The 26,980-nt window shown below is 37.7% G+C and overlaps 1 protein-coding gene and 1 pseudogene across 3 annotated transcripts in view; one reads left to right on the top strand and one right to left on the bottom strand.

Moving 5' to 3' along the window:
- SBF2 (SET binding factor 2) overlaps positions 1-26,980 on the bottom strand; it is a 382,316-nt gene that overhangs the window by 221,812 nt on the left and 133,524 nt on the right. For all 3 annotated transcript variants that reach the window (XM_040989139.1, XM_040989140.1, XM_040989142.1), the window contains exon 3: positions 14,507-14,644. In XM_040989139.1, the coding sequence (XP_040845073.1) occupies positions 14,507-14,644 (138 nt within the window). The remainder of the gene's footprint in view (positions 1-14,506; positions 14,645-26,980) is intronic.
- The window catches only part of LOC121162244, a 54,685-nt pseudogene continuing 45,810 nt past the window's right edge, over positions 18,106-26,980 (top strand).

Genomic DNA, 26,980 nt, shown 5'->3' with positions numbered 1-26,980 from the left:
TTTACTCTCTATTGAATTCTCTCACACTGACATGCAAGGTCACCTTACCTCTTATTCATATCCTAAGCATCAACCAAATCTGCTCAGTTACATATATCATTGTCTTGCATTAACATGAACTAGTTTTACTAATGGAATTTCAAACTTCTGTGGAACTTATGTCATGTTTACCTGACAGCACATGTGCTTTGAAATTTTGTGTAAATATCCAACTTACAAATCTACATTAAATGTGCTACCGTCCTTCAAACATCTTGAGACAACATTTGATTATTGGTTTTATACGATCGTTTTATGCATTAGACAGGGGAAATCTTTAGGTACTCTACCTTTCTGGTTAATAGCTTGAAAAGTTTAATGTCATCCTGGTTGCCTTCTAACGTTAGATATTCACTCAAACCAACTGTAAAGCCATGTCCATTGTGCCCCGAAGGAAATGCTGTATCCAACATGTGCTCTGTGCTGTTATTTCAACATTCCACATTCCCACATTATTTCTTTAAAGAATCAGCTTTTTAAATTGGATGAAAGATATTCTGCATGTAAAAAAGTTCCAGGTATCAATTTCCTTTTTAAAATGTGACTTACTGGAGTATTATTTCTTGAAGTTGCCTCAGTAAGGAAATTTAAGGACTTTAAAACTTTTCAGTAGTTGCAAAATTCTGTATGGTTTAAAATTTCCCCTAAAAAGTTTCTTTTTCTTTTCTTTTTTTGCCAAATAATCTTTAAATCACATTGGTAGGCCCAGATGAAAAAAACTGGTTTAGGGGCTGGCACTTTGGCTAAACCTCTGCCTGCGGTGCTGGTATATCCCACAGGGGCAAGGGTTTGTGACCTGGCTGCTCCACTTCTGGTCCAGCTATCTGCTAATGTGCCTGAGAAAGTAGAGGACGATGGCTCAAGCACTTGGACCCCTGGCCCTCTACAGGCTGAGGGAAACACAGGCTCCTTGCTTCAGATCAGCTCGCATCCTGTTTTTGTGGCTAGTTGGGGAATGAACTAGTGGATCGAAGATATCTGTGTTTTACCTTTTCTGTAACTCTGCCTCTTAAATAAAAACAAGTCTCTCAGAAAAAGAAAAAAGAAATCTGGTTTACCTTGGCGTCTACCTGAAAAAAAATGAATATATAGAAAAGTAACACTTAGGGCCCGGCACGGTGGCGCAAGTGGTTAAGGTCCTCGCCTTGCACGCCCGGGATCCCATGGGCACCGGTTCTATCCCGGTGGCCCTGCTTCCCTTCCAGCTCCCTGCCTGTGGCCCCGGAGAGCAGTCGAGGATGGCCCAAAGCTTTGGGACCCTGCACCCTCGTGGGGGACCCGGAAGAGGCTCCTGGCTTCGGATCGGCATAGCATCGGCCGTTGTGCTCACTTGGGGAGTGAATCATCAGACGGAAGATCTTCCTCTCTGTCTCTCCTCTCTGTATATCTGCCTTTCCAATAAAAAAAAAATAATAAAAAAAGAAAAGAAAAGTAACACTTAGACAAATCAATCACTAGTTCTTGGTTCTGAATTGAGTACACATCTAGCAAGGAGTATATCATGCAGATTTTCTTTTTTGAAAAAAAATTTATTTCGTTTATTATTATTATTATTATTATTATAATTGCTCTCATTTTATGTTACAGTTCCATAGGCTTCTGGCATGTCCCTTATCCCCTCCCCAATCATCCCCCCGCCGGCCTCAGTTCCTCTATATCATTACTAAAGCATAGTTCTTCATACACAGAAATGATTCCATCATTGTGGGCATGGACAATGGCAGAGTCCAGAATCCTATTGTCAAGATATAATAAACAGTTTCATTGGGAGTTCATCCCTGTCTGGAAGCAGAAATGCATACTACACTGCATCCTCACATCTGGATGTAAGTCTCCATTTCACGGCTACTGTACATCCCCTTAAATGAAAAGTCACCATACAAAATCAACAATAGAAAGAAAAATATAAATTTACAATGCCATGAAGTTAAATGACATGTTAGTAGATATGACAGTCTCCATTACACAGTTACTGTACATCCCCTTAAATGAAGAGCCACAAAACAAAATCAACATCAGGGAGAAAAAAGAAATTAACAACACCATGAAGTTACATAATATGATACTAAATGACTAACGTGTAGCTGAAGAAATGAAAATCAAGAACCTTCTTAAAGAAAACGCAGCTAGCGTATGATCTATGAGCCATTGAATGATTTAATCAGAAGAAAGTGTTTTGAAGAGATGAACTAACAGAAAACATCAAATCCCAAAGCAATATGGTTTCTGCTGATTTTTATTGGTGAAATGTGTTTCTTCTAGACAACAAACAGATGGGCTTTGTTTTTTAATCTAGACTACTAATCTACAATGTTTGATTGAGCTTAAGCAATTTGCATTCAGGGTTAATATGTATGGATGGTACTTTTGTCCTGTCATTTTAGGAATGGGTTGTTCATTGATTTAGTCTTCTGTTGTCATTTTACTGGGATGTTCTTCCCGTTTTCCTTTGGTTTTGGTAGGTGCTATTCCTCTTCTCTGTCAAGAGAACATCTTGAAGTATCATTTGTAGGGCAGGTTTGGAAGAGGCAAATTCTTTTAACTTTTCTTGACTGTGGAAAATTTTTATTTCATCTTCAAAGACAAAAGAAAGCTTTCCTGGATATGTCATCCTAGGCTGACAATTTTATTTCATTTAGAATCTGGAATATGTTACTCCATTCTCTTCTTGCCTGTAGAGTTTCCTGTGAGAGATCTCCTGTGAGTTTAATTGGCATTCCTTTATATGTCAATTGATTTTTTTATGTGCACATTTAAGCATCTTTTCCTTATGCTCAATTGAAGAGAGCTTGATGATCACGTGTCTTGGTGAAGGTTGCTTTTGATCAAGCCTGTTGGGAGTTCTGTGCCCTTCCTGGATGTTGTTTCCCAATTCTTTCTCTAGGTTAGGGAAATTTTCCTGTATTATTTCATTAAATATATTTGTAAAACCAGCTTCTCTTTCTGCACCTTCTGGGACTCCCATAACTCTTATGTTTGGCCTCTCAATAGTGTCTTTCAATTCTTGAACACTTTTTTGGCCTGATCCAGCTCTGCTTCCAGCTTTTTGTTTGCTTCTCCCTGATGATAGGAGCTATCTTTCAATTCTGAGATTCTTTCTTCTGCTTGCTTCATTCTACTTTGGAGACTCTCCTCTGTATTTTTAATTTGCTCTACTGTATTCTTAATTTCTGATATATCAGCCTTGATTTGCTTTATTGCTTCCTTAAATTCTTTGAACTTTTGTATGTGCTTCTCATTGTTGATCAGAAGCTTTAAAATGAGTTTTATGGATTCTGTGTCCCCCATATTCTCGATGCCTTCCTCAGTTAACTCTGAAGTGGCATACGGTTTTGCTCCTTTGCAGGGGAGTTTTCAGTAATATTCATTGTGCCTTTGTCTCTTCTTTTGCTCTTGGTCATTGTACTTCTGGTTAGCAGAGTCTTCTCCTTGAGGCAGGTATCTAAGCTGTGTCACCCACAGGTCTACAGTTTAATTTTACTTATTGCAGTTGGTGCACAACTTTTTGCTTGCAGCCACTTGTGCCACAACCTCCAGTGAGTTCCAGGTCTGGGTTCTTATGTCAGATTTCCACAAAGAACTCTGTAGCCCCAGCTCCTGGCTCACCACTCTCCACCTCTTGTGATACCGTGCTGAGGCTGCACCATTGTCTCTGCAACCTTTTGCCTACTTCCATTTGGAGCAGGTCCCAGGATTAGAGAGACACCAAGTGTCCTTTATAGGTAGGTTGTTGTTGGTGCTGATCTTGTCAGAACCTGTTGAACGTTAGGTCTGGGTGCCAGACAGACCTATTTTGACCCATACAATGCCACAATCGGTATTATTTTCCTGCAGGACCAGTGCAATCCATGGAATTCAGTGAGTTCCCGCAAGCTCAGCACATGCGCAGTTCACTGTTGTCCACTGCAGTCCTAAAGCTATTGTTACCATGTACAAAATGGCACCTGACATGCCACTACTAGAGTTCTTCATCTGCTGGTCATTAGGTCTGAGGGCTACCTGAACCTGTCTTGGGAGGAACCTGTAGAATGCCACATTGATGCCATTCACTGAGTTAGAAATGAGTTCACTCTCAGCTCTGCTTATGCTCAGTCCTTCCCCTTGCCTTTGCCTCCTTACACAAAATGGCACCCAATTCAGCTTTTGGGGGTTGACTGGACTATGAAATCCATCCTGTTCTCACACTGCTTGTCTGGGATCTGCTGCTCTGTCTCTGCTCCTGGTCAATTCGTCAAATCAAACAGACCAGCAGCATGGATAGTTCTTTGGGTTCACCTCCCAAGCTCCCAGTGAAAGTCCCTTCCCACCTGGTTGCTGGTGGAGTTCCAACTGCTGGTTGAGTTCAGATTGCCCATTAGCTGAATGCCACTGGAGTATCAGTCACTGCAACACCACACTGTTGTGTCTGCTGCTTTCCTGTGTCTGTCAGTCTCCAGGTACCCCTCTGCTGCTGTTCTGTCCTCTCCTATTTCCTGGAATGTGTCCTCTCTGCTTCATCCTGATTAAATATTTCTCAGTCCTTTTAAACATGTCCTTATCTTATTCTGCCATCTTGATTCTTCCCACACAGGTTTTCCATTCCCATGGCTCCTGGGTTTCCAGTGTTCACTTAAGAAAACTTCTACTTTAATAGTACAGAGCCCACAAATGGCTATTTTTAAAAATCATACTCAAAAGACAGCATTTTCTGAAGTTCTTTCTCCTCGAATCTAATAGATATTGTTAGCCACGGGATATTTTAATCAAGTATCTCTGGGAACAGTTAATTAAACCAAATTTTAAAAATGTCTTTACTGCAGAATTTCTTTAACTTTGATATGTAAACATTGTTCTTGCAATCCCAAGCAAAGGCGGCATAATGCATAGATCCCTCAAAGTCATTATATGTTTTTGCCTTCCAGAATATCTAGGGGAACTACTGGAATATTGGAATAGTTTTCCAAAATAGGACATGAAATATGAAACCTATATATGTTCTATATCCTTAGAAGGCTAGAAAAACACAAGGATTATTTCATAAAGAATATTCCAGTTTATGTCTTATATTTTAGAAAGCATATGTAGGATTTAAAAAGATTAGAAAGTTAACATGGTGCTCTAAGTTGGGGTACTGCACATTTGCCCTACGAAAATAGCTCAGCACACCTGTGTTATATCCGTGCCAGAAAAAATAGGAATTTTCACTTTTGAACAGTGAAAATTTTAATATTTCAAATTTCAAATTTTAATATGAAGCCAGGTCATCTGGAAGGCTTAGTAAAACACGTTTCTGGGTTCCAGTTGTAGTTTCTCACTCAGAATGTTTAAAGCCCAAGAATTTATTTCTACAAAGCTCACAGGTGATACTGAACAATTTGGCCCAAGGATTATACTCTGAGATATCGCTCTAGATGAACTAAAATAAGAATATAAATGAAAATGAGTATAGTTACTTATATATTCTACACACGAGACACCATACTAAGTAGTACATTTAAGAAGTCATTAAATCATCAAATATTTGTTAAGTACTATTTTCCAGTAATGGAAACCTGGAGTAAGTAATAAGAGAATTGACATTCATTTCCTAGGTTGGAAAATACACAAAATAACCCTGTTCATTTCATTTGTCAAAAAGAAAAGAATCTGTACAAAAACTATCAAAAATAATAAAATTGCAGTTGACTAAAACTCATCAAATGTATAAAATAATCCAATAGTCCATAACAGCATTTTTAATGGTTATTATTGAAGGCTGCTAGAACACTAATCTACTACTTTGAAATTTAAAAATAAAGGAACACAAGTTTAATGTCTGTGCTACAAAACTATAGTTGATCAAAGTTCTAATGCAGAGATTAATTTCTGCTAATAAATGCAAAAGAAATCACATAATAGAAATTACCATTTTCCTCATTCTAATGAAGTAATGAATTTGGTAATGATCATTAAAAAGATACCAAAATGTTAAGTAAAAGGCTGTGTCATTCAAAACCCTTCACTAAGCTTACCATCACTCAAAATGGAACTGGAAATTAGTTCCTCTTAATGTGATACAATAGAAATTACAGCACAATTTTTGAGATAATTTAGCTTTAAAAAATTAATCTGGGTACAGTAATTAATCTACTGTAATACAGATTAAGCCACTGCTTGCAGGCCCAGCATCCCCTATTAGAATGCCAATTCCTGGACCAGCTGATCTGTTTATCCAGTTCCCTGCTAATGCACCTGAGAAATAGCAGATGATGGCTTAAGTACTGGGGCTGCTATATTCCACATGAGACCTTCAAAGAGTTTCTGGTTTCTGGTTTCAACCCAGCCCAGCCAACAGATGCAACATTCCCCTCAACCCATTCTGCTTTTAAACAAACACAAGCAAATCCTCAGGAACTTTAACTTAATCAAGTCTTAACAGCTTACTACCACTTAATGTAAACTACAAGCAATAGAGGTATAAGCTAAATAATAATATGGGTAACTATGCAGCCAACCCAGAAGGCAGGCTATCCCACAGAACAAAGGACAGTTTTCTTACTATACTTCAAAAGGATGCTACTATCGAAAAAACAAAAATTTTCAGCCAAATGAATTCTCAATAGAATAAACTTAGATATTTTGGAGTTAATTTTAAAGAATTTAAGAATATAGATGGGATACTATTATTCAAATTATTCAAAAATTCCAATATTCAAATTATTAAATAATAATATTTAAATTATTCAAAGTATTCCTAGAGCCAATGTTGAGGCAAAGAAGGTTAAGCTGCAATGTGGAGATGCCATACTGGATCACACAGTTGAGTCCCAGCTGCTCTTCTTCCAACCCAGTTCCCTGCTGATGTGTCTGGGAAAGCAGATGCAGATGCTTTGGCCCCTGCTACCAAGTGAGAGGCCTGGATGGAGTCACAAGCTCCTGGCTTGGACTTGGCTTAGCCCCAGCCTTTGAGGTCGTTTGGGGAGTGAACCAGCAGATTAAGATCTCTTTTCCTCTGTGTCTCTCTGTCCTTCAAATAAGTAGATAAGCAATTTTAGTTTATGTATATCCTATGGAGACAAAAAATAAGAAAGGAGGAAGAAATGAAGAGTGTCTGAGGTGAGGAGAATTAGAGTCAGGGAGACAAGAAAAGGCCTGTTACACCAGGTGATGATGGGACTGACATCGGAAAGATGCAGTTAGACATTCTAGACATCAGAGACGAAAATACAAAGGACCTAAAGCAGGAAGAAGTGCAGCATACTTTAAGCAATAGAAACCAGAGGGTAAGTTCAGCCCACATTTGTGAGGTCAGTTCTGACTGCACTGCTTTTGGCCCAGCTCCTGGTTAGTGCTTTGGGAAAAGCAGAGGATGATGGTCCAAGCGTTTGGGACTCTGGCGCTCATATGAAAGATTAGACTGGAGTACCTGGGTCAGACTGGGTATCAAGCTGGCCCACACTTGACTGTTGTGATCATTCTTGGGAGTAGGTAAGTGGAAGAACTCTTACATGTTGCTCTGCCTTTCAAATAAATATATATATTGAGCGAGAGAGAGAGAAAAGGAAAAGAAAGGGCCAACATTGTAGCATAGATGCATCCTATATGTACGTAGGTTCAAGATCTGACTGCTCTACCTCTTTCCCAGTTCTCAGTTAATGCGCCTGGGAAAGCAGCAGAAGTCAGTTCAAGTGCTTGGGTACCTGCACTAATGTGGAAGATCCAGAAGAAGCTCCTGGCTCCTGGCTTTGGACTGACCCAGCCCTGGCTCACACTGCTATATAGGAAGTGAACTAGTGGATGAAAGATCTCTCCCCCTTCTCCCTCTCTCTTTCTCCTCTTTCTCGTTGTGTAACTATGCCTTTCAAAGAAAGAAAAAAAAATTGTAAATCAGATGCAGTGAAGAATTAGATTATCTAGGACTGAGAGTCCAAAAAAAAGGGGGATTTTTATTCTAAATGTTATGGCAATCTGCTGAAGGGTTTTAAGCAAGGAAATAATCTGAACTTTGTTTTCAAGAAGTCACTCTGATGATGAATGCAGAATAGCTTCTAAAAGTCAAAAACAGAAACACAGAGAGTGGTCAGAGAAGTAGCTGTCTAAAGATTTACACTGGAAGTGGATTTGACAGCATATGCTAATGCTTCCAATAAGAAGAATGAAAGAGAACAAGTGATAGCTCCAAGTTTTTGTTTGAACATGTGGATGTACAGTAAGGCTATTTACTGAGATTAGGAACATGAATGAAGGAACACAGGGGCAGGGGGTAGAAGAAAAGAATGTGGAGTAATGAAGAGGCAATTTGTCTTGCATATATTAAAGATTTAACAAGTGTGAGTTTCATTTCTCTTTCAATTAGTGGGGGTTGTTTCTCCTATTATATAAGTGCGGAATATCTTGAAGTCAAGACTCTGTTTAGAAATAACAACAGTAAGGATTGGTGATGTGGTATAATGGGTTAAGCCACAACTTGTTACACTGGTATCTCACATGAGTGTTAGCTGGCGTGTTAGCAGCTCTATTTCTGATCCAGCTCCTTGATAATGTGCCCAGATAACCCATGTACCTGGGCCCTGAACCCATAAGGGAGGCCTGGAAGAAAGAGTTCTGCGTTCCTGGCTTCAGCCTTGCTGACCCCTACATCTTGTGGTTATTTGAGGAGTAAAACAATAGATAGAAGACTTCTCCCTATATATAAGTCAGCCTTAACATAAATATATTTTAAGAAAAGGAAATAACAGGGCCAGCGAGGTAGTCTGATGAGTGGCTGAAGTGCTTGCCTTACCAGGATCCCATATGGGCTCCACCTCGGATCTGGCTGGTTTTCCTTCCAGCTCCCTGCTTCTGGCCTGGGAAAGTGGTAGAGGATGTCCTGGGATCCTGCTCCTGTGTGGGAGACCTAGAGCACGTTCCTGACTCCTGGCTCCAGATCGGCTCAGCTTTGGCAATTATGGCTACTTGGAGAGTGAACCAGCAGACAGAAAATCTTTCTCTCTGCCTCTCCTTCTTTCTGTAAATCTGCCTTTCCAATAAAAAATAAATAACTCTTAAAAAAAGAAATAATAACTATAAAGAAATTTAATAATAAATATATTGATATGTGACTATATCAATATATAAGCACAGTAAGTTTTTAAAGTATCATTCATACCATGTTTGATACAAATATGTATTAAATATGATTATACTTTTAATATGGAAGAAAAACAGCTTGTAAAGTTACACTTCAAAGTCATTGAATCATGTGATTATAACTGATAGATATCACATAAAATATACATATACTGAAAATTATTTTTTCTAAAAAGTCTACATTTCTATGTTTACAAGAAAGTTTAAAAAAGCAAATAGTAACATAAAAGCGTGTGTTTATTTATTAAACATTTGCTACAGGGTTGGCCACATGGCTGGTGTTAACACATAGGGTGCAGTACCCTCTGTCATGCAATTCATTATCAGGCAAACAGTAACACAGATGAAACATCATCAATTAGTGCAAAACAAAGTGCACCATTTTGGAATTGACAGCCTAAGAAGGGAAATTTGTGAGGTCCACCATTAGGCTGGGAATTAAAAGATAAATAGAACAAAGGTACTAGTAAGATGAAAAAAGAGGAATTTAATAGTACCAAAAGCTAAACACCCAAAGAGGCCAAGGCCAGAAAAAAAGCAATAGGTTTTGTATGGTGATCAGCCTGAATTATGGGATTAGACTTAACTGCCTGCCCATGTAATTAAATTATTGTATTTGCAATAGTTTTTTCTTCTTTTTAAATTTTTTAGTATTGAAAAAATGCGTTAGTGGTAATTTGTTATTTTTTTCATTTTTTATTTCAAGAATTCTTTTAAAAATATTTATTTTTATTTGGAATGCAGATCCACAAAGAGAAAAGGAGACATAACACACAAACACACAGATTTCTCATTGGTTGGTTCACTCCTCATATGGTTACAATGGCTGGTGCTGACTGGATCTGGAGCCTGGAGCCAGAAACCAGGAGCTTCTTCTTGGTCCCATGTGGGTGAAGGTCATGTGGGGTTTGATGGGGTCATCTTTACTAGGCTGTAGCACCCACTGGCACAAGTAGGTGGATCTTTGGGAACTCCATTTTCAGGCCACAATGCCTCCTGCTGCAGGTGAAATCTGTGACTGAGGGTGGGCTGGGCTGAGCTAGACTGTGACACCTACTGGTGAGTGTTGGGGCTAGGATAGCATGAGCTAGGTTGTGGAACCTACCTGCACATGTGAGAACCAGGGCTGGGGATGGGATTGGCAGGGGATCTTTGGGGACATCCCTGCTAGCCTGTAGCATCTGCCAGTGTGCACAAGAGCTGGGGCTGAGGGTAGAAATAACGGAGGTTCATAAGGGTCACCCTGACTAGGTTGCAGCACCTGCCAGTGTGCACAAGAACTAGGACTGAGAGTAAGTTGGGTCAGGCTAGGTCACAGCATCCACTGGCAGGTGTGAAAACCAGGCCTGGGAGTGGGCCCAGTAGGTTCATTTGGGGTTGTTCTAGCTAGGCCATAGCACCTCCCAGCACATGTGACAGTCAGGTCTGGGGCCTGTCTGGGCTGGGCTAGGTCACAGCACCAGATGGAAGGTGTGACTGGGGCTGGAGGCAGGTTAGGCAGGCATTATTCAGGGTTGCCCCAAGTAGACAATAGTATCTGCAAATGTGTGGGAGAGCTGGATAAAAAAATCTAGGATCATATGACCCAGTTCAATAGTTTTGGAAACATATTATCAAGTTTAATGCCAAAGTTTTACTTGTGATTACTTACATAGTTACTGTATCTTGGCAAGATAAGAGAGCCAACACTTTTAAAGTTGCTCAATTATACCTTGGATGGTGCATGGCCCTAAGTTCCTCCTCTGAAGCTTCCAAAACAATATGTCATGAATATTTGGTATGAAGTAATTCACACCAAATGAGAATTAAATCTATTTTGAACTGATGAAATGATCCAAAAATAAAGGAAAAACACATTTTTTAAAAAGGACACAGCTAAAAACTATGTGCCAACAATGAGAACAACCTTATTAATGATCTAGAAAGGAACATCTTCTGTGTTTTAGCTTATTTTTTCCAAATTTGACTTCATTGTTTGTACCATCTTTTGGATCAAACCCAAAGGACATTGCATGCTGTTTGTAACACAGAAAAGCAGTCTAACTCTGGCTGCATGCCACATACAATGATATAGAAGCCAGAACTCTCTCACAATTTACTTGCATTTTTAGAATCTTAGAACAACTCACACAAAGCAGAACTTAAACTTTTGCTGAGTATATTGTAATGACTAAAAGTCATTTTTTGGTTCACTTAAAGTGGTAGGTGGTAAAATACGTGAACTAAAAAAAAAAAACTTTAAAAACAACAATTTGAAAAATAAGGGGAACATCCCATGTATAAACCCAAAATCCAAAGTGTACTGAAATTAAAACTTTCTGAGTATCAACATGCCACTTAAAATGTTCCAAAAGGAAAAGCAAATAACCTTACTTTGGAGCATTTCAGAGGTTTGGGATAGTGATTTTATTAGGAATGTTCAACTAGAACAGCTCTAGCAAATTATTCCAAAATCTGAAAAATTCTGCCACCTGAAATATCTCCGGTCCTAAACTTTTAAGATAAAGAGTGCAAAACTCATATACAAAAACTCATATGGCTTCTAATGTTATTCCTTACTTAAAGGAGGCAAGTATCCTGGAAGCAATGGTTGACTCCTGAGGCTGAGGAAGGAAAGGAATACAATGAGCCTGATCTATTTGTTGTGCTAGAAATGGAGCTCTGTTAAAATAACACAACTTCAGCAGTGACCCAGGTCAAGCAATAGTACAACTTTTGCATTAAAATAATGAAAATCAGAGTCCATGTTGTAGCATAGAAGGTTAACTCACTATCAGTGATTGAGGAATTTCATATTGGCACTGGTTCAAGTCCTAGCTCCTCTACTTTTGATCTAGCTCCCTGCTACGTGTGATAAAGCAGTGGCTGATAGTCCAAATCCTTGTGCCCCTGAATCCACATGGGAGACTGAGTTCAAGGTTCCTGGCTTCTGCTCGGCTCTGTACTGCCCACTGAAGTCATTTAGGCAGTGAATGAAGAGACTGAAGATTGACATCTCTCTTTCTCTTTCCCTCTCCCTCCAAACACACACACACACACACACACATACACTTCTGACTTTCAAATAAATACACCTCACAAAAATGACTGAATGATCTGCCATGAAGGGGAGAAAAAACTAAACAAAGAAAAGTCTTGCTTGCACTAAAATGCCAACTGCTGACTAATAAAGGTGGAGGGACTAGGGTGTTGGAAAATAATCACTTTGTGGCTACAATAATAAAAATTGGCACAGATAAGAATAACCATTAAATGCTAAATCTAAGGGATGTCCATAGATTTAAGTGGTTCTCCCACAAATTATTAATCAGTTGAAAATGAAAAAAACAACACAGTAGAGAAATTTCACATTGACCAAGATACCAAAATTAACAGCATCATTAAGGTTCAGAGAAACAATGCATACTTCCAGAAGTTCATCCTTAGGAAGACACTCTCAGAGAAAACAGAGTGTCCCGACTGTTGATGTTCAATCTGACTATAAGAATAGGGAACACCATATAATACAAAAGAAAAATATCATTCTTTTAAAAAGGGGGGAAGAGGAGCTATATTATTAAAAATGTTAATGCGACAAGACAAATTTAAAATTTAAAAGGACAGAAGAGAAGTAACACATAAATATAGTATTGATGTGCTGGACTCTGAACTGGAAGAGAAAACAGGTACAGGTGGCTTTAAAGGATATTACAAATTAGGTCAAATGACAAGTGATATACGGATGATAAAGCATTCTATCAATGCTAAATATCCCAGAGTTGATAACTGTACTCTTTATAAAATTGTATTTTTTAACATTATTTATTTTTATTGCAAAATCAGATATACAGAGAGGAAGAGAGACAGAGAGGAAGATCTTCTGTCCGATAATTCACTCCCCAAGGGACCGCAATGGCTGGTGCTGAGCCAATCTAAAGCCAGGAGCCAGGAGCTTCTCCTGGGTCTCCCATGAGGGGCAGGGTCCCAAGGCTTTGGGCCGTCCTCAACTGCTTTCCCAGGCCACAGGCAGAGAGATGGATGAGAAGTGTGGCTGCCAGGACACGAACTGGTGCCCATATGCGATCCTGGCACATGCAAGGCAAGGATTTTAGCCACTAGGCTACTGCGCCAGGCCCTATATAACTGTCTTCTTTATGTACTGTTAATGTTCCTTTAAAGTATAACTAAGCAATTCATTGTCAACAGAGACAACACATCTAGCTTTCCTTTAAATGGTATCAATACACTGTGTGTGTGTGTGTGTGTGTGTGTGTGTGTGTGTGTGCTCACATGTGTATATAAGGGAATGGAAAAGAACAAAGGAAAGAAGGCAGTAGGAAAAAGAAATTCTCAGTCCGTTTAAATGTGTCCTTACCCTATTCTGCTATTCTGATTCTGAGATTTTAATATGAATTTTCACAATGACCTTTCAAAGTGGAGAGACTATAGTAGTGATAGTGCAAATAATGGACATTTAATTTAAACTTTCAGCATTTCATGAAATTAACAAACATGATGATTTAAACATATCAGTAAAAGGAATTAAGATACTATGAGTCTTCATCATGTATGATGATTGAAAATTAGACTTCTACACCCAGAACCAATTCATGAAATCTAACAGCATGAGTTGGCACTTTGAGACAATGTTTTTACACAGGCTGAGTATTCCAGATATCTAATGTAAGTGTCACGCTGTCTGATATTCAGCACTATACTGTTCAGTGATAAAAGGCTTAAAGAGTATGGCTTTTAAGAAAAAAGCCCCAAGACGGGTTGTTTCTACTTTCCAGAATTAGCCTCCTTCACATTGCTCATCACTGAAATTTCCTAAACTGCCAAAACTATCATGAATCCTTTCAGTTGTCTGAAACCAAGAACCTCAACCAATATTCTGAAAGAGGAAGCATTTTAATTGCTCATACTCCTACCCTATGGATTTGACTCAATCATACTGACAATACTGCCACTATGAAGAATGAGTTATCAATTATTTAGGCACTTAAAAATATTGTCAAGCATTGTGATAAATAACATATGAAAACTCTGATTCAATGTTTTGTTTAATGAACAACCAATCCCTGGGAGGCCTGGCTGGAAAATCATAGGTGTACAAACAACATAAATCAATTTTATTTATTAATAAATCAACTCATGGGTACACTACTCTCACAAATTCTCACCATATTATCAATATTTTAAAAGACACATAAACCTGGAAAGCAGCTTTACTTTGTTGCTTTTCTCTCCCACATTAATTACAGAAATACACAAAGTTCCTTATGACATTCAGGTAGTTCTTAAAGTTCAAACTTGCAGTTTTAACAGAAATAAATATGACACTGAAAAGTCCTATATGTTGATCTTGTGACTGTACTTTTGATATGAAAAGCTTGTGTACCTGTAGATTGATCTCTGCTTCATAGAAGGTTAGGCATGAGCAGTAATGGCGCTCGGAGTCAATGTCCGTGAGGACCACCACGAAGAACGTCGGCTGCTTCCTCTCTCTAGACAGCTGCCATCCCCCAGGCTGACAAAACTAAATGAGACAGAAATGAAATTGCCACATATTAGGAGTATAACAAAGTTTCACTATGCATTAATCTATGAGAAATGTTAAAATATTCTCCCAGCTAATAAGTTTACTTGATGCAGCCTAAAAATTTCAGCTGATATAAAAAATTCATGCACAGATTCATTATATAGAGTACATATTTCATGAAGATATGTAGGTGCCATTTTGAGACACCATTTCTGAAACCTAGGCTGACACGTGTAGGAACACAGAACAAAATGAAGGACTTTTCCCAAAGTATGAGAACAAATCATGGAGTAAACTACACTGGAGATTGAGCATGTACTATTCATTTATATATATATATAAAAAATCTTTATAATCAAAGAGACTGCAATCTAGTACAATTGAAGAGATATTCACCAAAAATGTGCTATAAAACACATTTTAACAAATTTGAAAGAACAGATATATTAATTTCACATCACAAAGAAACTACAAACCAATAACAGAAAAGCAGGTAAAAAATCCCAAAAATACTTGGAGGTTGAACAATAAAATTGTAAATAGTCTAAGTCAAACTTGAAACCTCAAGAGAAACAAAATATATTTTGAACTAAATGAGAGCAAAAACACAATTTAATGCATGTTTAGAATCTAATGAAAGCACTGCTTACAGGAAAAAAAGTTTTTAATTTTAAAAAGTGTTTGTTTGTTTGTTTACTTATTTACTTATTGGAAAGGCAGACTTATAGTGAGAAGTAAAGAGAAAGATCTCCCATCTGTTGGCTCACTCCTCAAGTGGCCACAATGGCTGCAGCCAAGCCAATCCGAAGCCAGGAGCCTGGAACTTTCTCCAGGTCTCCCACGTGGGTGCAAGGTCCCAAAGCTTTGGGCCATCCTTGACTGCTTTCCCAGGCCACAAGCAGGGAGCTGGATGGGAAGTGGAGCTGCTGGGCTTAGAACCGGCGCCCATATGGGATCCCGGCACATTCAAGGTGAGGATTTTAGCCAGTAGGCTACCACACTGGGCCCCAGGAAAATTTATAACATTAAATGCATGTACTAGAAAAGATCTAAAATCAGTAGTTTAAGCTGTTACTTAAGGAAACTAGAAAAAGCAAAGCAAATTATATCGAAAGTAAGCAGAGCAGAAGAAAAGAAATAAAGTTAGAACAGAAATTACTGGCATGGAAATGGAAAATCAACCCAGAAAAACAATGAAACCAAAAGCAGATTCTTTGAAAATATAAATAAAAAGATAAATAAATAAGTGTATGTATATATACGTGAGTGTGTGTATGTATGTATGTATATATATATATATATATATATATATATATATAGAGAGAGAGAGAGAGAGAGAGAGAGAGCGCCAGGATAACTAAAACAGAAAGAGATAAGCCACAGATTACTAATATCAGTAATGAAAAGCAGGACATCACTATCAACCTCATGAACATTTAAAGGATAATAAGAAACACTATGAACAACTCTATGCACACAGATTGACCACCTAGATGAAAATGCATTTATTAAACAGTAATCATGCAAAAACTAATATGTGATATAGACACATATCATATCTGAACTGGCTCGTATTATTGTAAAATTTAAATTGATAATTAATAACCTTTCAAAACAAAGTACCAGGCTCAGATTCACTGATGGATTCTATCCACATTTAAGTAAGAAATCATGCCAATTATCCACAATTCAGAAAATAGGAGAAGATTTTCTAATTCATTTGGGAGGTCAGAACCATGTAAATACTATAACCAGATAAACACCATTACTAGGAAACCACAGATCAGTGCCTCTTATGAACATAAAGGCAAAAATATTCAATATTATTAGAAAATTAAGTCAGTAATATGCAAAAAAAGAGTGTCCCAACGAGATGGATCTTATCCTAGGCAGAGAAAGCTGGTTTAACATTCAAAAGACAGCTATAGCAATCACTTCACTAGGCTAAAAAAGAACAATTACATGATAATCTCACTAGGTGCAGGAAAAGCCATCTGACAGAACACTACATCCACTCATGACCAAAACTCTAGGCAGGGGCTGCATAGGATTATAAAGGAAATGGAAGCCACAGGCTAAAGGAAACCCTAGCCTCTATCCCCATGTGTCTGGCAGACCTGTGTAAGATAAACAATCCTTCTCTACTGCCCAGATAATCCTGAGTACTGGCAGGATGTTTGAGCACATACCAAAACAGTGAGGACACAAATAAAAAGCACAGGTAATGGTGATGAAAGCCACTAATGAGGAATTTAGTGCTATGGCTTGTTCCCCTCCATCACAACACACTAAAGCCCAGTTAGGGAAATGTTTCACTAGCAAACCACAATTGTGGAACCTGATGACAGTTCATTAGTAGGAAGATGGTATATTGTTTTTGACAATTTATTTTCATACAGACTATCCCTTTAAACAACATACATTTGCATTTACAGCAAATGTTTATCATCCAAACAACAACAGTAATGGCAACATTTTCCTTAATATGTGAAGATTAGTGGGCTTCTTATTGAACAAATGTTTCAAAAAAATGTTTATCTGTTTGTTCATAGCTATTTAATTCCAAACCTGTATGAGTTTTTAGTGTTAGATATTTCACAAAGATAATTAGTGTTAGATCTACAAAACAAAGATAATTACAACATAATAGTTCAACACTAGGCTGAATGCTATCTTAAAGTCAGAATAATTTGTGCTATACTTAAAATAAATTTTAAACAACTGTTTCTACTTTGATATTTTTCAATCTAGCTGTTCCCTTATTAGACCTCATCTTTTTAAATTTTATCTTTTGCTTACCACCTTCATCCATTCACATAACCATCTGAGAAGACTAAAGTTCTTCATTTTTAGATACTAACTTCTTCTACAAAGGGTTACAAAAGACGAGCTTCCAAAGATGCTGATTTTTAAAAAATGAGCACATGTATAATGTGGCCAGTAATCTCATGGATCTTGGTCCATTCCTAGCTAACAAGTTGCAAAAGTCATCTGAGGGGAAGGAAGATGGATGCTCAGCTGTTACATCAAAGGAAGCAGTACACAGCACAACCATTTCTGTTGAAGTCTTCATCTGTTACAGGTTTGAAGTTATGTTATATATTTTACGACTGGAGAATTGGTACTGAATTTACAGCATTAGCAGTAAAGAAAATATGGCAGTTAAGATAATTAGAAAATATAGCTTTAATATTTCAACACAATATTGGCAGCCCTGGAGTCAGATGGACTTTGGAACCAGATGTGTTAAAATGTGTATGTGGAGCTTAGGAAACATACTTTCCAGGTGCAGGTCCTATCCAAGTAAAATTTCTCTTCACCTTGTTCAACTGACATCCAAAAAAAATCTCACATGTGAGTAACAATGAATGAAAACCTACAATATAAACTACTATTTTGGAGTGGGAATTGTAGCAAAGCATGGACTTTACTGTATGGCATACCGAGTATACACCGAAATGGGTATGTTCTGAATTATATTAATAGGCACTTAATGCAACAAATGTCATAATACAAAAGACGAATCAGGAAGACTCAGTGCTACTGTAAAACACAAAATGCATTCTGGAAATTAGAACAGAGGGTAACTTTTTTGAAAGAGCAAATATAAAAAATTATAATGAATATCACCGTCAATAGTGATAAGCTCAAAGTGTTCCCAATACATCAGGAACAAAGATGTTTCCTTTTCACCAGTGTTTCTCAACATGGTACTAGAAGTCCCTAGCTAATAGAAAATGAGAAAAAGAAAGGAACATATATCAGGAAGAAGAAAATCAAACATTTTACTCACAAAAGAAAATCTGAAAGAAAAGGCAACAATAAAATAATTAGCCTCTTGGAACCAAAATGTGGGTACTTTAGAAATTTTGTGGATAACAAAATGAAGAGAAGTTTATTTTGGTGCAAAAATTTTTAAATTTCTTATGGAGTTCTCAAAAAAAAAAAAAACAACAAAACAAAAATCCCACGATACCATTTACCTTAGCATCCCACAAAGCTAAACACTTAGGAATGAATCTAACAAAATATACACGAGAACCACATGAAGGAAACTATAAAACTGATTTTAAAATAAAACTAAATAAAAAGATATCTATTCATGGATAAGAAGATGCAATATTTAGAACATACCAGTTCTTCTTACTTAAAGGTACAAATTTAATGTAATTGGGCCCGGCATGGTGGCGCAAGTGGTTAAAGGTCCTCGCCTTGCACGCCCGGGATCCCATATGGGCGCAAGTTCTAATCCCGGCAGCCCCGCTTCCCTTCCAGCTCCCTGCCTGTGGCCTGGGAAAGCAGTCGAGGACAGCCCAAAGCTTTGGGACCCTGCACCCGCGTGGGAGACCCAGAAGAGGCTCCTGGATTGGGATCGGCATAGTATCGGCCCGTTGCGCTCACTTGGGGAGTGAATCATCAGATGGAAGATCTTCCTCTCTGTCTCTCCTCTCTGTATATCCGCCTTTCCAATTAAAAAATAATAAAAATAAATCTTTAAAAAAAAATTTAATGTAATTCTACCAGTAATTCTAGCAAGGTATCCCCTTCTAGTACGTTATTCTTTTTAGGCACAAAGGACCCAAAATTGGTTCTTTCGTTTGTTTCATGCTGTAATGCCAATATCAAAACTGAAGCTGAGCATCAACCTCACAAGCTTTATTTAGTGGCCAAACAATGGAGAAGCATCATCCTGCGTCACAAACCAACACCCCAGTTTTTTAAGAGTTAAGGCAATTAAGGTGTAGGGCACTAGATATGAGAGGGAAGACTACGCTAGTAACTGGAAAGAGTATGCCTATCTCATAGAAACGGAGTAGTACCCGTCTCATAATCAAGGGTCTGTTTCTTTTTATCACTTCATGATCTCTTCTGTTGGTAATCAAGACCATTGCCAACTGTTGCGGGACTAGTGAGAGTAATTTTAGCATGGACATAAGATTATACTGAGGCTTGAGGTCATCTTGGAATCACATTGGCAGCCATCTTAAATTTCAACCATTTAAACCAGTTTGCCTAGGGTAGAATTTCTTTCCTTAAACCACCTGTACTCAAAAGGATACTATGTTACTATGGGGATAGAAACTTAACCAGGCTTCTACACGTCTATCCTAGGTAATGGTTATTTTGTGGATAACTGTTTATAAGGTTTATAAGGAAAAGCAAAAGGTCTAGGACAGCCAACACAATACTGAAGGACAAAGTTGGAAAATTGACACTATCCAACTTCAAGATTTAGTATGAAACTACACTAATCAAGACAGTGCAATACTGGTCAAAGAATAGGCAAATAAACAAATTGAACAGATTAGCCCAAAAAGAAAACCAAATAAATGCAAGTAACTGTTCTTTGACAAAGAAGCAAAGAAAACATAATGGTAAAAAGAGCATCTTTTCAACAAATGCTACAAAACAAATGAACATATATGTGTGTGAGCTAGGCATGTACATATCAGAACAAATGTCTTGGCATAGCACATTAAAAGCCATTGCTTGTAGTATCAGAGTGCCAGCTGGAGTCCCAGCTGCTCTGCTTGGTATCCATCTTTCCTACTAATGCACCTGGAAGACAGTGGAAGATGGCCCAAGTAGTTGGGTCCTGTCATCCACATGGGAGTCCAGAACAGAATTCCTGGCTCCTGTATAAGGTCTGAGCTAGCACTGACCATTGTAGCCATTCGGGGAGTAAATAAGCCAATGGATGAAGACACCACTCTCTTTTTCTCTCTCTCCCTCTTTTCAAATAAAATACATTCTTTTAAAAAATATATAAATTTTATATTCTTCAGAAAAAAATGAACTTAAAATAGATCACATACTTAAATGTAAACCTCATAACTATAAAATTCTTCAAAGATAAAATGAGAAAACCTAGATGACCTTGTGTTTGGGAACGACTTCCTAAATACAATGCCAAAGGCATGATCTATGAAAGAAATAAGTCAGAAGCTGGACTTGGTTAAAATGACAAACTTCTGCTTTGTGAAAGGCATTTTCGAGAAAATAAAAAGAGGGGGAGCCACAACCCTGGAAAAAATAATCTGCAGAAGATATGTCTAACAGAGTGACAAAAAGAACTGTTAAAAACTGATGAAAACAACCACATGATAAATCTTACCAATACTTTTCTGAGAAGATAAATAAATAGCAAGTATAAGAAAAGATGCTAAACAAATGTGTCATTGAGGAAATATACATTACAACAGTGGGATAACACTATACACATCTAACAGAATTGACAAAATTCAGAACTCTGACAACACTATTGGCTAGGGTTGTAGAGTAACAAGAATATTCATGAATTACTGGTGGAAATGTAAATAGTATAACAACTTCAGAAAAGGGTTTGACATTCTATTTAAGAATTAAAAAAATACAGCCTTACAATCAGGTCCAAACACCACAATCAGCTTTGTTGTAATTAAATGATCTTGTGACGGTGAGATATTTTAGAAGGTTCTATGAGTCACAGCCACCAATAATTAGCTAATTGATATTTTTCAAGACCTTTACCTCTTCCACAAATTTAAGGATCACTGAACCACACTTTCTGTGCAACTTTTAAACAAATAGTTAATGTTCTGTTTTTAAAATCTTTAAAAAATGTCTTCTGCAGAAAATAATATTTAACATATAGAAAAACTCTAGATCTCTGTAATTATTTAAATAACCTCATGTCCCTTAGACAACATTATAAAAATAAATTTGTAATTAAAAAAGCTATTAAACCTTTAAATTTTAGAGAAGCATCAATGATTTCAGATTCAGTAATTCTTTTTTTTTTTAAAGATTTATTTTTATTACTTTTTCATTGGAAAGGCGGATATACAGAGAGGAGAGACAGAGAGGAAGATCTTCCATCCGATGATTCACTCCCCAAGTGAGCGCAACGGGCCGATACTATGCCGATCCGAAGCCAGGAGCCTCTTCCGGGTCTCCCACGCGGGTGCAGGGTCCCAAAGCTTTGGGCTGTCCTCGACTGCTTTCCCAGGCCACAGGCAGGGAGCTGGAAGGGAAGCGGGGCTGCCGGGATTAGAACCGGCGCCCATATGGGATCCCGGGCGTGCAAGGCGAGGACCTTTAACCACTTGCGCCACCATGCCGGGCCCAGATTCAGTAATTCTTAAAATCTCAATGTAGTGTGATCACTACTACATAATGACTTGTGGCTGACTTGGTTACAAACTTTCTATCAAGAGAGCTCATTAAACACTGGTTACACACACACACACACACACACACACACACACACACACCCCAATGTCACACATAAAATGGTAGCCATTACAAAAAATCATTAGAGGCTGGTGTTGCAGCACAGCAAACCACTACTATGATGTTTATGTCTCATAGTGGGATATGATTTGAGCTGTAACTACTGCACCTTTAAACCAGCTTCCTTTATTTTTTATTTTTCATAATGATTACACAGTTGATCAGGGTAGGAAGGATCAAGGGTTAGGAAAAAGTGGGTGAAAACATTGTTTCCAAATTCTCTATTTCTTCTTGTTGTTTTGAGGAAGGGGAGGAATAAAAGGGAAAGTCACATCCAGTCTCTCAAATGTCTCAGTACCCAGGAATGGGAAACTGCCACATGATATTAACCCAGGGTTCTGATGTGTACATGTTCCAAGGGTTCTGCCCAAGTGGGTTGGATAGTTCTGAAATGCTGTTGGTTGCACCAATCCAAGGATGATGCAGCCCTCCCAACGTCCTCTGGCTGACCTAGTCAACTTCAAGTTTCCATTCACCCAGAGTTTTGCTGCTCTTGTTTGCTGGGGAAGTTTGTTCTCTCCTTCTGCTTTGGTACCAAATGGGCTGCCATATTCTCCATGAGCATCAGGATCTGTATCCACTGCTCCGCCTTTTTCACTGAGGAGGACATATTCTTGCAAGTAGGTCCAGGACAGTGGCCGGGCGACCTGAGCCCTGCCAGATCCCCCGCCCCTGGGGCTCACAGACCCGGCACCCACCACGCAGGCAGGCCAAGGTAACAGAGGAACTCAAATACATGGCTCCCTATGGAACAACAGCCTGGAGTTCCTAGCTCCTAGCTTGACCTATTTTGGGGTACTACAGTCATTTAGCGAGAAATAAACCATTAAATAAAGTTTTAAAGAATAACTATTTTATACTATACACTTTAAAATATCATTAAGATCAGACTTCATAAGAAATTTTGGATTCTACATTCACAAAGACAATGCAAGAGGTTTTTAAAAGTTGATGGAGATGTGGTATTATGAAAAATTATGCATGAGTTTAAACTTTTTTGCATCAAAATTTCTACTATTTCATTCCATTTCCAAACTTTTTCAAGTACCCCTGTACATGAACATATATTCACTTAATACTTTACAAAATTCACCTACCAAAAGAAAAAATTTTAAAGAATGAAATGACCTTCAACTGCAACTAAGTACCTACTTTTCAAGGTCACTATATAATACATTTGAAAATCTAAGGTCTATGAGGGAATCCCACCATATAATGAAATGCACTCCTCATAGGATGTAGATTTGAAATGTATAATGCTAGCTGCTTCAATCCATTTAATTTTTAACTAAAAATGTGTTGAGGAAATAATAAACAATGAGGGAGGGAGTGGACGCTATAATTCTTGAACCTGGGCTTGAGTTACATTTCTGATAGGAATGTGAGAGAATGTTTAGACAGCTGGAAACAAAGTAGTCACCAAAAGATAGTAAGCAGAATGATAAGCATTAAACAAACAGGATAAGATGAGGATTTTGTTCTCCCCAGTGTCTTTACTGGCAAACAGGAAAAAAAAAATGCTATCACAGGTGCAAAATCTAAAATGTTTAGAATTGAATGATCATAAATAATTGAACCACATTTTTTCTTCCTTTCATCAAATCACTGAGAAAACACATCTGTTTGGAGTGACATTACTAATGCACATAATACAAAAGTTGACAAATATCACTGTTTTCATAGGTACATGAAGTATATGCAGCAATTTAGGTTTTCAATGATTCTTTCCCACCCTGACCTCATTATTAAACACAAATCATGCTCATAAAACTTTTTAAAACATTTCCGGGAAAACCCAGTAGTAAAACTACTTTTTAGGAAAATTTAACTTTTTTTCATCTTTGGATTTCTTTAAGACCTTAGTATAAATGACAAACCTTTGCCAGATTCCATATCATAAGGTATCATAAACAACTTTGTTCATAGGCTTGTTAATTATCCAAACATATGAACATGATCCTCTGCAACTATTTATCACCATCAATAAAAAAGCACTAACATAAAAAGCCCTCATAATTTAAAGCACTTTAAATATGACTATCTCAAAACTCATTTTACAAATAATGAAATCAAGGCTACCAGAGATATTAAGGACATTGTCCTAGCTTGTGACATGATAGTATTAGCATCCTGATCTCTATACCTCTATGAATCACATTTTTTCAGTGCCAAATTATCTTTGTAAGTCAACTTTTGGATATTATTTTACATTATGTATATTCTATATACATATAAATTTTTGTTGAAAATTTAAAAAATAAAATGAAAACCACATTTTTGTAACATGCAATATTTCCTGGTTACAATCTATCACTGGAAATTGGCATGTGTGTATTTTTTAATATAAAAGTATAATATTATATATCATTATGAATGCTATTTTTTATTTCACTTAGTTTTCTTTTTTGATTTCTAAATTTTATTTTAATATTTATTACAAAGGTGAGGTAGTTACAGACCCATGTAGACCTCCAATTAGGATGGAGAGGGTCGGGGTCTTAGGTGAAGGTGGGTGAGATAAATGATTCAATTTTATCCCTAGTGTCCACAGGGCAGGAGGAGTGGGGAATAGGGGTTGCAAATTCATTGCTGCTTGCCATCACACTACAGCATGTGACCAAGACAGAGGCAGTCATTTGATACCATTTTGAGGCTCCGACTTGGGGAAGAATGTTCCGAGGGTATCCCTTGAGTGGTTTTAACTTTCTGAGAGTTACACCAGAGGTGAGAAATTCTTTCTAAGGCCTGTAGTGCTGTTCAAACAATACTACATCTGTCCTTTCCATCTTTTGATAAGGTACTCGAAGTCTTCTGTTGGCTTAGATGAGCTGACTGTCCTTAGTTTTCATCTGGGTATGCTCTCCCTTTGTGCAATGAGAATCACAAACTGAGGTGGCCCAGTGTTTAACATGTGCTCCAGTGTCAGATCACATGTCTGTGATTTTTCCTGAGGTCAGGGATCTAGTGCAGCCATACAGCTGGGGAGCTGTCTAAGAAACCTCACTTGGGTCCTCAGACCTTGAATGCTCTTTTTCTCCACATACTGTGACATGTATATTTATTTACCTAAGTTCACAAACTTTTTTTAAAATTTTTTTTATTGTTATTAACATTGTATTATGTGATACAGTTTTATAAGCACTGGGGATTCCCCCCACCCCTCTCACACCCCTCCCCCCATAGTGGATTCCTCCACCTTGCTGCATAACCACAGTTCAAGTTCAGTTGAGATTCCTTCATTGCAAGCATATACCTAGCATAAAGTCCAGCGTCTTATTGTCCAGATAAGTTCAGTGGCCTCTTGGGGAAACCTTCTCTGGTCTGAAGGTAGAGCTAACAAAGTACCGGTCACAAACTTATTTTTAACCAATGAAATTATACTAATCATAAAGATATACATGAAGTTCCACAACTTAACCTATCCCTATTGTTGGCTGTTTAATATGTTTATTATCTTCCACAAGTAATTTTGAAATAAGCACCTCATTATACACATCATTCTAGACATGTCTATTTGCTCAGCGATACTGAATGTTTTGTGACATATGCACAAGCTGAATATGAAAATGATTATCCTTGGCTTATTTTGTTATTTCCTTTAGCAAAAAGACTTCTAAAGAGGACAGAAATGATTAAAAAATTTGTTATTACGAACTAAATTCTGAGCAAAGCACTAATTTAGAAAGTAAACAAACTGAACTCTGTTCCAATCCATTCCTCAATGTCAGCTCTGCACTTTAGATATTTAGTGAAAGTACAGAGAAAATATAGTAAGTAGAAGAATGAAGAGAGGCCTACCTAAGAGTTTGACAAACTCGCTAACATTTCCTTACTAAAAGAGAATGGGCGTCACATTTGTGTCTCCGTTTATGGGTAGCTTTTGATGAGGGATGTTTAAAAGGGACTAAAGCAACTTGTTTAAAATTCAACTAACGGGCCTGGTGCGGTGGCGCAAGTGGTTAAGGTCCTCGCCTTGCACGCCCCTGATCCCATATGAGCACCGGTTCTAATCCCGGTAGCCCCGCTTCTCATCCAGCTCCCTGCCTGTGGCCCCGGGAAAGCAGTCAGGACAGCCCAGGGCTTTAGGACCCTGCACCCACATGGGAGACCTGGAAGAGGCTCCTGGCTTCGGATTGGCATGGCATCAGCCGTTGCACTCACTTAGGGAGTGAATCATCGGACAGAAGATCTTCCTCTCTGTCTCTCCTCCTCTCTGTATATCCACCTTTCCAATAAAAATAAAATAAATCTTTAAAATAAGTAAATAAATAAAATTTAACTAATGGTACGGGCACTATGGTGCATCAGATTAAACAACTGTCTCCTAGTTTGTTATTTGAGGCAGTAATCATTGTAAAAACAGAATTTAAAGTTCCAACACAGCTGTAAAGAATCTACAATATTCAAAATAACTTAAAAACAAGAAAAAAATAAATTAGAGAATACAACCTAATTTCAAGAATATGATAAAGCCAGAGTAACAACAAACCCAGTAGAGTTTTGAGTACAGAAAGGCAAAGAGATCAATGAAACAAAATATTTTAGAAATTAACTCACTCATCTAATGAAACTATTTTTTCCTTCATTAATGGGAAACTTCAACACTTGTTCATGGAAAGAGTAATTGTCATTAGGCATCATACAAGCTGAGGTACATGAAATAATTTGTTAAAAGTTCCTACACAGATGAAATTTTCTCTGCAAATTGGATTTCTGATTTATTACTGCCTCCAACTGCCACTGCAATTTCAGCACATTACACAAATTAAATTTCATTTTCATATTTTCATAATGCTAAATGTTTTCTTAAGGAATTTTAAGAACAAATCATGGACAATTAAGTTCTAATGGGATCTCATGTTTTTTAATTCTTTTTTAAAAAGATGTTTATTTTTCTGGAAAGTCAAATTTACAGAGAGAAAGAAAGATCTTTCATCTACTGGTTCACTCCCCAATTGGCCAAAATGGTTGAGCTGAGCTGAATTGATCCAAAATCAGGAGTCAGGGGCTTTTGCTGAGTCTTTTATATAGGTACAGGGTCCCAAGGCTTTGGGCTATCAT

The sequence above is a fragment of the Ochotona curzoniae genome, unplaced genomic scaffold (genome assembly GCF_017591425.1).
Source record: "Ochotona curzoniae isolate NIBS_2020 unplaced genomic scaffold, NIBS_Ocur_1.0 contig_517, whole genome shotgun sequence".
Classification (NCBI taxonomy): Eukaryota; Metazoa; Chordata; class Mammalia; order Lagomorpha; family Ochotonidae; genus Ochotona; species Ochotona curzoniae.
This window is presented reverse-complemented; position numbering and strand designations above follow the sequence as displayed.